The sequence below is a fragment of the Canis lupus genome, chromosome 6 (genome assembly GCF_003254725.2).
Source record: "Canis lupus dingo isolate Sandy chromosome 6, ASM325472v2, whole genome shotgun sequence".
NCBI lineage: Eukaryota > Metazoa > Chordata > Mammalia > Carnivora > Canidae > Canis > Canis lupus.
This window is the reverse complement of record NC_064248.1, coordinates 47326542-47344575: the sequence shown is the minus strand read 5'-3', so window position 1 is coordinate 47344575 and position 18034 is coordinate 47326542. Positions and strand designations below refer to the sequence as shown.

The 18034-nt window shown below is 33.6% G+C and overlaps 1 protein-coding gene across 8 annotated transcripts in view; it reads right to left on the bottom strand.

Annotated features, from left to right (window-relative positions):
* The window catches only part of COL11A1 (collagen type XI alpha 1 chain), a 197347-nt gene that overhangs the window by 39712 nt on the left and 139601 nt on the right, over positions 1-18034 (bottom strand). For all 8 annotated transcript variants that reach the window (XM_025417466.3, XM_049111614.1, XM_049111616.1 and 5 more), the window contains 6 exons: positions 13486-13593; positions 7227-7334; positions 6067-6120; positions 4971-5024; positions 4334-4441; positions 392-445 (listed from right to left, as the gene is read on the bottom strand). In XM_025417466.3, the coding sequence (XP_025273251.3) occupies positions 392-445; positions 4334-4441; positions 4971-5024; positions 6067-6120; positions 7227-7334; positions 13486-13593 (486 nt within the window). The remainder of the gene's footprint in view (positions 1-391; positions 446-4333; positions 4442-4970; positions 5025-6066; positions 6121-7226; positions 7335-13485; positions 13594-18034) is intronic.

Here is an 18034-nt window from a genome sequence, read left to right as displayed (position 1 = left end):
TTGTGCTAACTTTTGCTAATTATCCAAATCATAGGTGACTATTTCCTCCTCTTTACCTGGTGCACTTCAAAGTCGGGAGCTAAAAACTAATAAAAACCTGAAGTTTGGCAGTTTATATAGACAAAAATAGTACATATACTTAGAAACAAATCAGTAATGCCGCATGTGCATATACCATTACTGCAAAGTGAAAAAGGGAACAGAAAGAGAGGTATTTGCTGAGAGAGACTCCAATGGTCACAGACACAGGTTGGGTGGGAAAAGGGGGAGGCAGCCATCTGAAAAATCATGGCCTTCAGGACTACTTTGTTCATATTACTAGATCTGAAGAAAGATATTAGTAATAGGAAAATTCACAATAACCATAATATCCTAAAAGATACAAACTTACCATGGGACCAACATCCCCATTTTCACCTTTTTCACCAGGCGGGCCTGGCAGTCCCTAAGAAAACATAATAGGAAGACAGGAAAAGTCACTATGTATTTAAAAGGAAACTTTTGGCCAATTTCTAATATAAAATCAAAATTACATATAATGCCAACAGGAACATGAAATTAAGATTTAGAAACTGTCACCTGTCGAAATACATACAATGCAAGTTTTAACTGCATATAATAAAATTTCATACCTACGTTTTCAAATAAAATTTATGCTTTGTATAATATTATACTGTTTGATTTTAGTTACACAAACTAAAACCATAATTTAATCTGGGAATTCATGAACACTTAATCATTTGCTTCATCTTTTATGAGAAGTATATAGGACTGCCATTGCAAAGATTTTTCTGAAAAATCCTGTCTCAAATGATTTTAGGACACCCTACTAAAGTGAGGTTTTCATAGTTATGTACCAATTTGACAAAACTCTTTTGAAAATAAGTATTCCAGGGGCACCTGGGTGGTGCAGTTGGTTGGGCGACGGACTCTTGATTTCTACTCTGGTCATGATTGCACAGTCCTGGGATCAAGCCTCATATAGGGCTCCCTGCTCAGTGGGGAGTCTACTTCTCTCTCTGCCTCTGCCCCTCCCCCTGCTTGTGAGCACAAGCGTGCTCTTTCTTTTCAAATAAATAATCTAGTATAAGTTTATCTGTGAAATATGCTTAAAATAGGTATAATAATTATTGGACAGAAATAGTAAAAGTGGCAATAGGTTTTAATATGGTAAAATTATGGATCGTTTAATTTTTTTAATGTTTTTAGTATTATTACCATCATTTATTTACACCTTATACACCCTATACATACTTTATTTTAAATATGTGTATAGTAGTATTTCAGACACAATTTTTTAAGAAATAAAAATACACAGCACAAAAGCTATAAATCTGTGCTGGTATTTTAGTAAAATTATTGACTTGGCACTACACTGCAGTGGCTGCAAATTATTTGACCGTGACCCATAGTAATAAATATATATCACTTATTACTCCCTAAATGTGCACATGCAAAATAGCTGAAAGATGAGTTTCAAAAAATAATGTCCTTAATGCACAGATGATGATCTTTGATATTTTTACCTTGTCCTGTTATATTTCACTTTTTTAAAACCCTGGTAATAACCCACTAAACTATTTTTATGACTTCCTAATTCCACATGATTCTGTTTGCAGAGAGGCTACTTTACTGAGTATATCTGTAAACATTTTTTAACATGGCATTTATTTATATAAAAATAAATGACAAAGTCTTAATTACTAATTTATAATGGACAACATACATGAAAATTTCATTTCCTTGTTCTCAAATGTCACTTGGATGTCTAGGAAAATAATCAGTTGCATGTACATCCCAAACGGTTAATATTATTTGATAGTAGCTTCTAGAATTACTAGGGAAGTTCCTGGGATGACATAGCCAGGTAGTATTTTAGATTTTAGCTTGCCTAAAAACTAGCTGGGAAAGATTGCTAAAATTTTAGATTCCAAGATGTGCAACCTTGGAGATTATAATTCACTGATAGAGCACACAAACTCAAATTCTTGAACAGGCAAGTAGATTTTAACATTTAATATTTCATTTTAAATCCATGTTGTTAAGTAGCACGCATTGCAACTTAAACAAAAGTAAATTCTTATAAACACCATATAAAATAATAATCACCTTCCTTATTTTTTTGGTCCACATTTCTACCTCATTTTAGCATAGAGTGAATTTGATTTGGAATCCTCAAATTGAATAGTATATAAATAATAGCGTTCATAGTTTTCTTTTATTTCTGTAGCAAGCACAGCTCTGTATTACCAGCTTCTTTTTTGTGCATGAGTATTCCTAATATTAGCTCAATAGGGACCTCCCAATAAAAAACACTGAAATATTTCTTTCTTTCTGATGAAATCTGGTTATAGCATAAGTTGATTAAGACAGAATGTTCTTATCATTAAAATTAATAGAGACATAATGAGTCAAATTCTTTTGTTGCTGGAAACTAAATGTGCTAAATAGTACTACAGTGTTAATCAGTTTTCATATCCCCCAACTTTCTTCTAAGGAATAATTAATGCAAGGAGATATTCTATTTAAAGGTCTGTCAACTTAAAATCATTGGTCATTTAAGTGATAAAATAAAAAAAAATGAATTTACGCCAAGAACTATTGTTCTATATGTCTCCTTCATATGCAGATAAATTGTAAACCCCAAGTTGAAAAATCAAGTCACTTAACCAGAATATTAGATTATTATTATTTATGTATTATAATTGCTAATATCTATTCTGCTATGAAGACTCAATTAAAGGATGCAGATGCAATTGTGAACATGTTAATTACATTAGCATCTTTTCAGATTCCTGATTTAAAGAGGTAGCTGTGGGGAAATATAATCAATTTTGCAGTGAACTAATTTCTTGAGTCACCCTCATCAAAGAGCACATTTCTTACATTGTGGAAATGAAGGTAATTTTTCATTTAATATTTTATAAATATAAACTACAAAGCATCTTCTTTAATCATGAAGAACTAAACTCCTAAATTACAACCTTATAGAATCAGAGTAATCAGTTAAATGAGAAAGAAGAAAATGAATGGTAACATATCCACTAGCAATCTAATTTTGAATGCCTTGTTGTTTTCAAATAAGTGTGTTTCTCACACATGTTGATATTTTGTACTCAAGATTGCTCATTTATTTTTGTCTAATAAACATAAAGGAGGTAAAAACATAAATATGAACATGAAGTTTTTGCATTTCCCAAGTCTAAGAAGAATAATTTTAGCATTAAAAGCAGAAAATTATAAAATAAAAGCATATTCATTGGATGTCTAGGAAAATAGCCAGTTGTATGTACTTCTCAAATGGTTAATACCATCTGATAGTTGTTTCTAGAATCTACTATCCAATGAGTGTTATGACAATAATAACTATTATAATAAAATTAATTATATTATTTAAAATATAATCTGTGTGATTATGTACATAAGTTATTTGATATTAAAAATCAGTATTCAGTGACTTTACTTATGAAAATAAAGGTAAAAAATTAACTTTATATAAATTCAACTTTTATTTACTTTTCTACAACTTCACAAATTGTTAAGGACAGTGAACTAGATGATTTAATTTAACCATTTCTAATTGCTAATGTGGCATAACTCTTATCCCTATGTTACCCAAATATCATTACAAACAAAATTTTATAATTTTCTGGAGGATCACTAGGTAGGTGTAGAATAAGCATGTGAAAGATGAGAGCCATATGTTTTCAAAGTTTGTAGGAAGCCGTAAACATCACAATGAAGAGAATGGAAGAACAACTCAGAACAGGAGATGTCTACTATGCAAAGAGTTACCTAAGAGTCTAGTCATAAGATATATTTGAATGAAACTTTGAGTGATTTACAAATCCCTATCTCTTGTCCTGGATATGCCTCACAAAATGCAAATTATAATTTAAAAGAAGTTATTTTAAGTGATCAATCTATTGTTAATTATTTACCTATTGTTGCTTAACATCTGCTCTTGGCAATGCTGTTGGTGATTGGGACTGGCAGTTTGCTCTTTCTCAAAATGCTTTTAAATTTTCTTAGGCATCTGAAGTATCAATTTTCTCACTTATGAAACCTGCAAGAGCATCCGTCCAACCTCTCACTTTTAATGATCAGTCTTCAAAAGGGTTGTCGTTCATTTTTAAGCAAAAGGAGAATGACAAAAGGAGGCATAACACCTAAGGTGGGGCTAACATTTAAGTAAGTCAATTACTATGGCTAAACATTGTATCCAGATTCCTACATAGAAGGAAGGGAGGCTACTTGGCTTGACATCCACCAGAACACCTGGTGTGAGAAGAGGGTGGACATGATAGAGTGCACGATGTGGAGAGCATCTTACCTGAAGACCTATGGGACCAGGAGGTCCTGGGAAACCTCTGGCACCCTCATCACCTTTTTGTCCAAACATGCCCTGCTGACCTCTGGGACCTGGCTCGCCATCACCTCCCTGGAACAGAGCAAGGAAAATGATCATAAACTGGAAAAATCAGGATTCTGATACAGGTCATAAAAATATAGCCATTTCTAATTTAATCAGAGCTGGCCTATTTATAAGTAACACATAATCTTTAAGATTAAATCTTAAAATTTAATTGAATCTTTTAGGATTAAACTTCCATTATCTGCTACAAATACACCATTGTTTGATTTACAGCCTTTGTTTCTGGAGTATGACTGAGTTTGATTTTCTCATGTATGCCAAGTAAAGTAAAAGCTGCCTAACCAGGGGAAAACAATGTTCAGAATTTACTACAAATTAAGTACTTTCAACTGTTTTTTTTTTTTTTCAAATGAAGTCACAACATCTTTTGTTTATAAAGATCAGCTTGGTTAGCCATATTAGATCATTTAAATTTGATTCAACATTAAACGTACGGACTCATCATGACACAAAATCAACTGGTTATGTGACAGTTCATAAATTTCATCAGGGAACCGTGAGGACATAAATTTGCTGAACAAAGAGGAATACTTACAGCAATTCCAGGGGCGCCAACAGGACCCTGAAGACCTGGGGGACCAGGAGGACCCTGCCGTGAGATAAAAATCAGTAATTTTGAAACTGAAGCCTGAAGAGTCTCAGCTATAATAGCACAGAAGTTTTCGTTGATCATAATCTATTATGCGTCTCTACACTTCTATGGAAAAGAAAAGAAGCCTTTTGCATTCAGTGCAGCCAACCGTTATTTGTTTTACTTCTTGAGACTCAGACTTGCATATTTGCAATCAGCTTTAAATTGGTAGTTATTGAAAGCACTCTCATTTGTAATGTTGTGGATATTTAAAAGTGGATTTTTATGCTAAGGCATTGAAGTTTCACATTTGAAATTTTTCAAAATGCCAGATTCCTTTAATGGGATATGCATGAGTCAGAAAGAGCACTTACAAGATTTGTCTATACATTATCTTCTAAATGAATATTGGGATTGGGGGATTCTGTACAGACAGAATGTGGTAATATATACAAATCTAAATTTCCTTCATGTGAAATACATGCAAACTTAGTTTATGTATATCAGAACTCCTTATTTTGAGCAGTAGATCTCGATAAGTCTTACATGCAAAAACATTTCTTCTTAACGGTCTTTTTTTTTTTTTTTAACAAAAATAACTGTTCAGTCACTATAAAAGACCTGAGCACTAAAGAAAAAGTCATCGTTTGTGGCAGTAACTGCCACATGTTGGGAAGAGTATTTAAAGCAAAGGTTCTGAAAGCACAGTTCATAGACCATCGGGGTACCTGAGACACTGTCAGATTTCCACCAGGTCAAAATCCTTTCATAACCACACACGACATTATTTCTCTTTAAATTACAGGGATATTTGAACTAATGATGCAAAAGTGATGGAGCTTTTAGGTTGGAATGATTGCATAACTTAATACGTAATGTCAAAAAGGGGTTTAATTAAAATTGACTGAATCCCAACTGAATATCTGCCAAAGAGGTAATATAGTAGCATATAATAAGTAGGTAATGCTATGGAGAAATATCCATGGTTAATAGCAAAAAAAAAAATAAAAAATAAAAAGTTGAATGAGCAATGCTCCTCAGTAAGAACTAGGAAGCTTACATTTTCTCCTTTGTCACCCTTGCTGCCCTTCTGTCCGGGTTCACCGATTTCACCCTGCGTTGGAAAGATTTAAGTTAAAGTTTATGTCTAACATGTCATGCCCGCCATTGCAATTGTCATCACTATCATCCCATTATCAAATTTTACTTTAATATAATTGTATGCTAGTGTTTAATGTCACTGTTTAAACTGTAAAATCCTGGGTTTTCTGCTTCTCTCTTTCTAGCGTTGACTAATAGACAACCAAAAGTCAATTGAACTTTGAGGAATATTGAAACTAGATTTTTAATTCACAAAATCAATTTTGTCTGAAATATCATCACTGTAAACTGATGATGGAAGTACACTGCTTCATTCAAAAATATAATTATGCATTAATAAAAAATTACTTAATTTTTCTCCTGGTTTTCCAAATGCTAAAATGTTACACATTATCAGATTACTGGTTCACAAATTGTGTTATATATGGCATTTCATAAGAATATTAGAAGACACATTAAATTCATACACTTAACAGGGCAGCCCGGTGGCTCAGCGGTTTAGCGCTGCCTTCAGCCCAGAGCGTGATCCTGGAGATCCGGGATCGAGTCCCACATCAGGCTCCCTGCACTGAGCCTACTTCTCTCTCTGCCTGTGTTTCTGCCTCTCTCTCTCTGTGTTTTTAATAAATCAATAAAATCTTTAAAAAAAATCCTACACTTAACAGCCCTACATTCAGAATCAAGAGCTTAGAATCTTTACTTAGAATCTTGGGCAATAGAGAAGTACAGGATAATCAGATAGGTAAGGGACCCGTTCTTAAGTCTTCCTTTGCTGTATCCAAGATACTTGAAGTATATACAAGCAATTATTTAAATTAGTTTCACATTTATTTCAGAAACTATATATTTGAAAATAAACACACAATTTTGGCATCTGCTATTTTCCCCCCTACTATTGTGTTTGTGTTCCCTTTTTTGGTTTATATCCCACATACTATTTGTGGATAGGCAATATTACTCAAACTAAATTAAAACTTTGGAGCACATGGAACATGTATGAAACTTCGAAAAAGCTATCTTAAGATATGGTATCTAATCTTAAGAAAACTTCAATCTAGGATTCTTGATTAAAAAATTAAACTTTCACAAGAGGTACTAACATGAATAGAAAATACTAACCTTGTCTCCATCTTCTCCAGGGGAGCCCGCAGGCCCAGCAGGCCCTGGGAGACCCACAGGACCTTGGACTCCATCTCTCCCTGCGGGGCCTTGGGGACCTTTTTCTCCCTGTATTGAAAATCCAGCAGACCATTACTTCACTGTAAGAAATAAGTAGCTGTTTATTATGAATTTTATGTGCAGCTGCAATAGTCATACTCTGGATTCCATATTTGATAGCAAGAAACTATTTAGTGTTATTAAGGAAAAAAAATGTGCTCAAGTAGCAAATGATGGCACAAAAGATCCCCACATTCTTTCTTGACTGCAAATACCATCCTTGTTAACAATTTATAAATCTCAGGCTATGGTCCATTAAAGTAATTAATACTCATCTTAGAATCTTTCCTTCAAACACACATTTTCTAATCAAGAATTATACATTGACAAATCAGATGCTAAATGTTTACGAAAATTCACTGAGCTTTGATTCTTCTTTGGTGGAGTTACTGAAATAGCTGTGCACTGACTATAAAGCCAAAAAAAAAAAATCATAAAGTGCATTTGCTCATATACTCAATTTTAAAATAGGCTTTATGTGTCAACTTTTTCTCTTTTTAACAAATGTGTCATGGATTTTCCTAGATTTTTATATTTTAATTCATTGTTGCTTTGACGGATTCAAAATGACAAGGCCATTAGTTTTCTTTGTTTATTTTTTGAGAGTGGCATTATTTCCCCGTTTTTAAATTTACCTCTATCATGTAATTTAAGAAAATAGTGCCTTGATAATGACATTATTTTCCATTGAAAGTTCTTTCAGAGTTTAAAATAAATTATATCCTAAAAGTCAAGATTTCATCAGTTTTGCATAAGATACATATACCTGATTGCTCTCAGTGACTCTGATTTCTCTTATTATAGGGTTTGAGAATCCACAAGTCATTAGCTCCCACCTTTGTGTTACCTGCTCCTCCCCTCTCCCCGCACCACTTCCTGTCCCTTCACAATGACTAAATTTTATCTGTCTTACCTCCCGAATATATTTACTTCACTTTATCTCTACCACTAACACCTTATCTCCAAATACTGGTAGCCTTCTTTTGAATGATGCAAATAACCTTTTTCCTTTCTCACCTCTATTCTTACCTCCAAACTATTCCCCATGCTGTAACCAGAGAAACAATCAGATCATCTTACCAACATTCTTCAGTCAATTTACTTGTCTACTATCCCTAACATAAAGACCAAGCAGTTAGTGTGGCCTACAATCACTGGCCTCCTCCTACATGCCCAACAGCATCTAGCCTGCCTTGTACTTGCTCTCTACATTCCAATCCCTCTAGACCTTTTTTTCAGCTAAACTTGATTCCATACCCCTCTTGTTACCTGGCCTGAATATGCCTAGGAGGACCCTTCACCAGATAATTCCTCTTCATCTTTTACATTCCACCACTGGCATCCTGTCTAAGGAAAAGACCTGACTCCAGCTCAGTTCCCTCTGTTACAAGCTGACATTTCTTTCCTATTACTAACCAGGGTTTGTAATTATACACGTACTTAGGGATTCTTTGCTTATTATCTAATGACCCCGTCAGACAATAAATCTTATGAGGGTAGAAACTATGTGTGTTTTTACATTCCACTGCATCCCTTTGGCCTGTGGCCCAGAGTAGCCAGTTAGGGAATATTTGTTGAGTTAATTACTTAATGACAACAAAAATAAGAAAATATCTATAAAGCAAAGTTAACTTGTAAACTCTAATTTATTAATTTCCTAGATTCCATATGCTCTTTCTTCCAAAACCATGTCTTAATTATCATTTAAGACATACCTCTGATGTCAGCTTGGGGATCTTTTATTTCCTTTAAGTCAAATATCTCAAACCTATTTATACTTGTAAGATGTGCTGTGTTATTCATAGTGAACCTTATGGTTTTAAACACATCAGCTTATTCAGATACTTCTTAATTTCCTTTAGAGCCTAACATCCAAAAATTGATTCTTTTATACAAGAGCATCCTTAAACAAGACAGATTAATTCTTATCTGCCTTCATTACAGTACACATGATCTCCAGCCAAGAATCACCTGCCATTTATTTCTTCTGATTCTAGTCTGTGTGGAGTCAGGAAAAAAAATCTTTCAACTGCTCTATACCACACTAAATCTAGATTCTTCATTTACAACTCTGCAAGATGACAAACTCTTCCTCCATTATGTATGCATCTCCTCGCCTGCAATCTACAGGACTATCAGAAACATCATCCATCTTTCCTTAAGCAGTCTTTATTTCATCCCTTCTATCTCTTCACTAATGTCAATAGCTGAATCTCAGCTTACAATTTTGATAGAAGCAGCTACTCATCCCATGTCCTATGTTTGACTTGGCATAATCTTGTATTTAGCTTGGATCCCTATCCTCAACTTGTATCATAATTCAGAATCCATCCCTCCTTATTCAAAAGCCAAACTATGCCTTTATTTACTGGCTATAATCCATCCTTTTTTATGACAACTCTGGTCCACACCCATGATGGTGATGATGGTTCACTGCAGACTTATTATCACAATTCTACAAAGTAATTCAGAACTACAGGTTCATCTAATCCTCACAAAATATTGTGGTTACCTTCTTTTCAGAGGCTTTGGGATATTAAATAGCTTAGCCAAAATCTTGAACTAAACAATTAGTAGACCTGAATTCCCAGCCCAATTCTGATTGGCTGAAGCTGGAAGCCCTAGTCTACTCTGACACCCTTGACTTCCTCACTCTTCACTGATACTTTCCTTATTATTGGTTAAGTGAATAAATATATGTGCATTATCTAATAAGAAGCAATGATTCAATTCTGCTTGTACTTCTACCTACTGCCCGCTGTTTTTTAGCCACATGGCCTACTGGGTTGCTCACCATGTACCTACCCCACTACTTTATCATCTGCCTTCTTTTGAACCCCACTGTAATTACCCAGAGATCATAAATGCCCAACAGGCCAAGTCCTCATCTCTCCTTTTGCTTTTATTTGGTTTTCCATATTCTTGATCTTTTACAACTTTCAACATAGGAGACTCTTACTATTGGGCCTACATGATGGTATGCCTTGGATATATTTTCTATCCCTCATGGGCTCTTTTTTTTTAAAGAGTTTTTATTTAAATTCCAGTTATTTAACATACAGTATTAATATTAGTTTCAGGCATACAATATTGTGATTCAACACTTTCATACATCACCCAGTGCTCATCGTGACAACTGCCCTCCTTAATCCTCATCATCAGTTTAACCAATCCTTCCCTGCAACCTCCTCTCTGGTAACAATCAGTTTGTCCTCTAGAGTTAAGAATCTGTTTCTTGGTCATGGGCTCTTTTACTCTTTCTCTTACTTGATTCTTTCAAAACTCTGATCATTATGATTCTCCCTAAAGGAGTGTCAGACTATTATTGCTTAATCCATTTATGGCTACTACTTTGTCTTTATTGTGTTTTGGATCTAGCATTTTCTCTCCATTTCTACAACTGTCTCCCAAATATATACATTACCAACATAGCTTCTTATCTGTACTCTTTGAATCCAGTACCTCCTTAACCAAATAGTTTTCTTAAAGAATCATTTCCCCCATCAGAGTATTTCTATTAGGTGAATGGATAAAGATGATGTGATGCGAATGTATACACACGCACACACACACACACACACACTCACACACATAATAGAATATTACTTAGCCATAAAAAAAGAATAAAATATTGCCATTTGCAATGACATGGTGGAGCTAGTGTGTATTATGCTAAGTGAAATAAGTCAGTCAGAGAAAGACAAATACAATATTATTTCACTCATAGGTGGAATTTAAGAAACAAGACAGATGAACACAAGGGGAAAAATGATGGCGGCAAACTGGAAACAGACTCTTAACTATAGAAAACAAACTGAGGGGAGGTAGGAGTAAGGATGGGTTAAATAGGTGATGGGGATTAAGGTGGGCACTTGTGATGAGCACTGGGTGTTCTATGTAAATGATGAATCACTAAATTCTACACCTAAAACTAATATACTGTATGTTAACTAACTGGAATTTAAATAAAAACTTGGAAAATATTTTTATCAGGTCAGGGAGAATAGATTTCAGCTTCTGGAAAAGAGAGTATTCGACGTGCTTCCAAACACCCCATGCTCAGTTTCTAGTCTGATTGATTAATTTGGGGATAGAGATTAGGCCACAGTTGTTGCCCCAAGTAAGTCATGTGGATATTCCTGGCTATTGTTTTCCATTTTCTTCCTTCCAAGGAGGCAGACTGGTGGTTAAGTCAGCCAAGGACTTGCCTTACACAGACTCCCATCTTATCTTTTTCTTTATGCAAACCCCCATCTTATCTTTTTCTTTATGCAAACCTTAGCTTACTTACTAATAATCACGTAACATTTTTCTAACACAAGTTGCTCAAAGGAGTTAAGATCCCAAATTTATATTTGGATTTAGGAAGAAGTAAAAGACTATACTTAACATCTTAGCCAAAATTTTATCAGGTTTTGCTAAGTTTCTGCATGGAGGTCAATGGGTACTTTCACCTTTTATCATCTTTTTATGCTACTATTCCTAGACACCTTCTTCAAAAACACTAATACAGTGCCCAGCACTTAGTTGCTGTCAATAACTATTTGTTGAACTAAAGAAAAACAGAATGACATCTTCGAACTTTTGCTGGTGGTAGGAAAATTTGAGAGAGGACAAATGGGAAGAGCATCTTTTTCCCCTTCTTAGTCAGGGTATTATCAGTCACCAGTGAGACCCAAGTCCAAATCTTAGCCCTTACAAGGAAGGCCTTCTGTCAACAGTATCTCCTCTATTTCACAAAATTAACTTCTTATTATCACTTTCACTACTTTTCCATATTCTTCACTTGGCTTCAATATTTTCTTTTTTTTTCTTCATAAAACCACTTTATTTATTTAAACACTTTAAAACCCAGCATTTCAGTATATTATCTTCACAGAATCATAACTTCTCTAACTAGTATATTCTCAATTTGTGTAAGAAGAAATGTATATTCTTTTATTTTGTATGTATTCTTCACTGTGCTATGCCAAGATATGCGTACCCTGGATTTTTGAGTGAACTTATATGAGAAGGCCTAAATCTGTCTTTTCTATCCCCCCTTCATGCACTGTATACTATAAAAGTTGGTGAGAAGTTAGAGTTTGTAAAAGGGAGGTAAAGAATAGTTTTTCCATAGTAGTTAACATTTCAGAAAATAATGTCTACATTTTCTACATATTTACTAAGCTGGAATATATTGCTTTAAAAGTTTTCTAATTAAAAGTGCTTTTTTGGTCACAAAAATATCTATGTACAAGTGGTATGGCTCTATTCTAATATTTTAGATACTTCTGAAAGGTAATATTACACAGAGCATTTTAATTTGGATATAATGGAATAATATCACAAACAGTAATGAGAGAAAATGCATGGACAATGAAAGCAACTCGCTAAAACTAAAGTCTTAGTGATAAAGACAGTATTTTGTAAATTTTAGGTTTAAACTAGATTATACATTTTAAGACTTAAATATAATAAAAAGTATTGAACTCTTATTTTTATGTATTATGGTCAACATTATACCATTTATTGAATGAGTTTGTATTTTATTCTTGGAAGATAAGAATTTTTAAAAAATTAATATGATTAAATCAAAACAAAAACAAAATCTGAGAAGAAATTTTGACAAACATAAGCCTAATGAATAGAATACAGCCTACAAACATTTAAAAATAAAAAAAATTAAATCCAGTAAATATAAAATAAAATAATTGGTTGGATGTTTTCTATCTCATTCACTGCAGATCAAAACTCAAATTACATGAGAAGGGCAGCCACTTTCTATGGGTTTCATTTACAGACTTTGGAAATACTGGATATGAAGTTGTAATACAAGAGGAGTAAAAAGTGCACACTTTTCTAATATAAAGCTGCAAAGTGTAGTTTTAATCAAAACTCCAATTTTATTTTTTAAAAGGAGCAAAATCAGAAGCTTTTTACATTAATAATATCCAACTCCCTCACAGGTCTTAGAGTTTCATAAAGTGTGGGAAAATGTCATCTTATTTAATTGAATTTGAAATTTTCTCTATTATAAATATAAAAAGAAGTGTGTTTATATGCCAGGCACATATGCAGAGAGAAGGCAGTGGAGTATGAAGAGCTAATATCCTTGAATAAAAAGTAATAACTTGTGCAGAATGGCAGTATAATATATTTTCTCCTTGAAATTACTTACAGGAGCACCTTTCTCTCCAGCTGGACCAGGAGGACCCTGGGGTCCTGGACGCCCTGGCAAACCAATTGGGCCAGCTGTACCTGCTGATCCACGTTCTCCTGGTGAACCCTAGTAGGTGGGGAAGAAAGTATTCTGTTATTAGTAATGGGAAAAAGTCATAAGGCTTAAGAATCATTTATTTAATAGTGGAATCTTAAAGTACAGTGAATAGCGTAAAAGTCACTTTTAGACAATTGGGAGATCTCTAATAGGAAGAGTTGTACTCATTATTTGAATGATTAATTTCAAGCCCCAATATTAACCACAGATATTGAGTTAGAAAATATTGATAAGATGAAAAATTTTAATTTGTGTATCTTTAATACTTTACAGATATCATGCTTTTTGAAGTGTTCACAACTGTTCATAATGCTTTCTAAAACATAAATCCAGTAAATAAGTTATATGATTTTCTCCCTGTATTATTATGGATTGGCAAAAAATTTTTCTAGACTAGTGTTTCTCAAAGTGATTTCTGGGCTTCACCTCAAACTTGCTGAATCACAATTTCAAAGTCCTAAAAAATGAGTTCAGATATTGCCACTGCATTAGGTTACAAGTATAACCTGTTAAAAGTATAACTTTTTTAAGATAATAACATTTGATAATCACCATCCCAGAACTTGGACATTTTTCCCAGAAAATAAGTCCTTAAAGTTATCTTAGAGTCTGACAGGGATCATCGGATTTTATTATGAACACTGGCAATATAATTCATATAATTAGGTATGTCCAATTGAGTTTCAAAGAAGACACCATATATTTTCAACTAATTTGCTTTAAAAATACTAAATATGTAAAACTTAAAAAAAATAACAGTGTGGATTCTACCTCATATTAATTACATCTATCAACAATTTAAGAAAGAATTATTTAAAGGAAGAAGAAAATAAATGCAAACCCATTTACTAAGTCATGTAAAGCTCAAATGTTACTTATTTACTATTTCCAATTTTATTTTATTTTATTTTTTATTTTTTTAACTGATTAAGAGTCTTCTTTTAATAGATGTGTACCTCATTTTACGTTTTTTTTTTAAGATTTATTTATTTATTTATGATAGACACAGAGAGGTGGGGGGGGGCAGAGACACAGGAGGAGGGAAAAGCAGGCTCCATGTCAGGAGCCCGACGTGGGACTTGATCCCGGGACTCCAGGATCGCGCCCTGGGCCAAAGGCAGGCGCCAAACCGCTGAGCCACCCAGGGATCCCCTCCAATTTTATTTTAAAAACATAACAAGAATGTTGTCTTTCAATTAGATTTCTAGATGGGTGGTTAAGTTACGATTTATCATTTTCTTTCACGATTGAACTAAGTGTGAAATATTAGGAAACATGATTTTTCATAGTTCTCCTAAAAAATTAAGATGTTTAGATAATATCACCCTTTAAAAATTCATAGAAGAAATGACTTATGAAATTTGTAAAATACAATACTTTAGCACTTATTTTCTCATATTTACTTCCCATATAATTGAAAATCTTTTTATTATACAAATATGAATTAGTGACTTTGTTCTAATTTATATTTTATGAGGTAGAGAAACAATTACGTATAAACACAAGAACAGTGATAAAAATGAAAACAATTTGTATTGACACAGTTCTTGACAATTTATAAATCCACTTCACATTCATTTTGTCACTTTATTCTCAAAACATTCCATAGCATTGAATGTGTAGTTGTAGCCTGTCAGTGGTAAAGGTGAGAAACTGTAGCTAGTCAAGAGAAACCCTGACCTTGGGCTCCTCTCTGTGCTTTTGCCACAAAGCCACCCACTGCTTCTCTCTTTTTTTTTTTTTTTTTATTTTTTTTTATTTTTATTTTTTTTATTTTTATTTATTTATGATAGTCACAGAGAGAGAGAGAGAGAGGCAGAGACACAGGCAGAGGGAGAAGCAGGCTCCATGCACCGGGAGCCTGACGTGGGATTCGATCCCGGGTCTCCAGGATCGCGCCCTGGGCCAGACATCAATGATTCCCAGGGGATATTTAATTATCAATTATTTGAATTCAATGTTTCTGAAATATTAGTTGATTACAGAAAATTATAAAAATATTTACTACTGGGGGGGCGGGAAAAAAAATAAATAAAAAAGAATATTTACTACTTAATTTCCTGATATTATTTTTCTGGCTAAATTCACAAGGTACATTGAATAATTTTTATTTAGCCAGGCATCTGAATGTCAACACAATTAAATGAATTAAGGGAGTATAGATTTGAGATTATTGGTAATAATTTAAGAGTGAAACTAGAAAAAGTGATTTTATATACTTTTGTTTTATTACAACTGTTTTTTTTTTTTTAATTTTAGGGTACCTTAAACTTAGGAGATAGAAATAATTTGGAGAAACTTTACCAAAAACATGGTTAAAGAAATCATGAAACAACTTGATATAAACAAAAAGTGGCATTTTTGCTCTATAAGTATATATTTAAAGTCAATCGGAGAAGGACAAACAGTGCATGTTCTCATTCATTTGGGGAATATAAACGATAGTGAAAGGGAATATAAGGGAAGGGAGAAGAAATGTGTGGGAAATATCAGAAAAGGAGACAGAACATAAAGACTCCTAACTCTGAGAAACGAACTAGGGGCGGTGGGAGGGGAGGAGGGTGGGGGGTGGGGGTGAATGGGTGACGGGCACTGAGGGGGACACTTGACGGGATGAGCACTGGGTGTTATTCTGTATGTTGGTAAATTGAACACCAATAAAAAATTAATTTATTAAAAAAAAAACCAAGAACTCTTCCTCATATTGCATGATAGTTAACCAAGAGTTGTTTGAAAATTAAATTTTACCAATTACATATTTCAAATACTAAATAAGAAACAATTACAAAGGAAAATTGCAGTTAGTTTTTTTTTTAGATAATAAACACCTAGCCCTCTGTCAAAATGTTTTTTGAAATTTAACAAAAAATTTTTTATGCAAAAAAATCAACCACAAGTGGTGTAATTGTTGAGGTAAAAGACTTTGAATGAATGATTTCAGAAGCCAATGCAGAAGAGAAAAATAAGAGTAGAGTCCTCTAAGTGTTTTGCATTCAGGACCACTGCCCTAAATGTGAAAGGAAGGTAAAGACTTGTCCCTATTGATTAGAGCAAAAGAGGTGAGAAAGGAAGCCTGGAGGGTGAGGGTGAGCACAAGGAGGAGGGAGAGAAAGGTAGTGAAAAAGGAAGGACAAGACAGAGAGAGACAGGAAGAAGGAGGAAGACAAGAGGATTAAGAACAAGGACTCTGAGACAAATGCAAAGGTGTTTCTTGAATCACAAAGAGATAAAGAAAAAGTTCAGTAAATCAAATACTCTCTTTTTATGTAATATAAAAATATCAAATGAAGACAGCATACAACGTGACATCCTTAAAGATAAATCTCTACTTCTCCGAAAAACCGGTACAACATCACTGCATTACATTTCTGTTTTACCATTTCACTTGTAAAAATCTCAGAAAAGGATTACTACCCATTAGCGTTATCAAATCTAAAGCATCCAATTTAAGTGCTGAGATATTTTACTTGTAATTGACTATACAAAATGAGATGCAATTTTGACTTTAGGCCATGAAGTCTCTCTTTATTTCTGTTTTACATTTAAACACCAACTGTGTTGGTGGAAGACTACCCGAGGAAGACAACACGTAGACTGTGTTGAAGGAAACAGCTATGAAACTAGGATGATAAAAGGGGGAGACTCACTAGGAGCAGAAACATATATTAAAAAAACGTATTATTTTCCAATTATCAAGCCTATTAAACAAATAAATTGTGCTTAGTACTCTGCATATGCAATATAATTTAATACCAATACAGTTTGCTTATTTTTCAGGTAAAGGCCATAAGAGCTTGATGTGCCATGATTCACACAATGATTCTAGGTTCCGAGGATTTCATGAATAAATGGTGAAAAAAAAAAAGAATCCCCAATTGTTTGTACCCCTATAATTCATACATATTGTGCTAAATTTTAATGAAAGAAACATAGCCATATAACACCATTTCTACCTGAATGAGCTTATATTCATTGAACATTCTGTAAAATGAGAAAACTTCAAAGAATTTGTGGCAATACTTATGTCCTTTGTCCAAATAGCCACTCTCTGTCATTGACATAGTTTGTCATTGACATAAACAGAGTTTGTTAAACAGAGTTTAAACAATTCATTAGAATCTTTACTTTTTGTCACTGTGCTTACAAGTTTATTTTTAATTTTCTACAACAAGGAATTGTTTTTAGTTTTGAGAACAATTTAACACACGTGTGGGACTTTTTTCATTATGTTCCACTTTTGGTTTTAGAAGCTAACTCTTCTTCCTTGTGTACAGAACTCAGTTTGGTTTAATGCTTCTTTTTGAAAGTATATTTATCCTTGATCACCCCTCCACCAAATACTCATATACACACACTCAGAAATTTTTACTTTAGATTTTAGTATTGCAAATTATTTTCTCCTAATGCATCATATCTCTCATTGTCCCTCTAATACAATACGCCTGCTGTT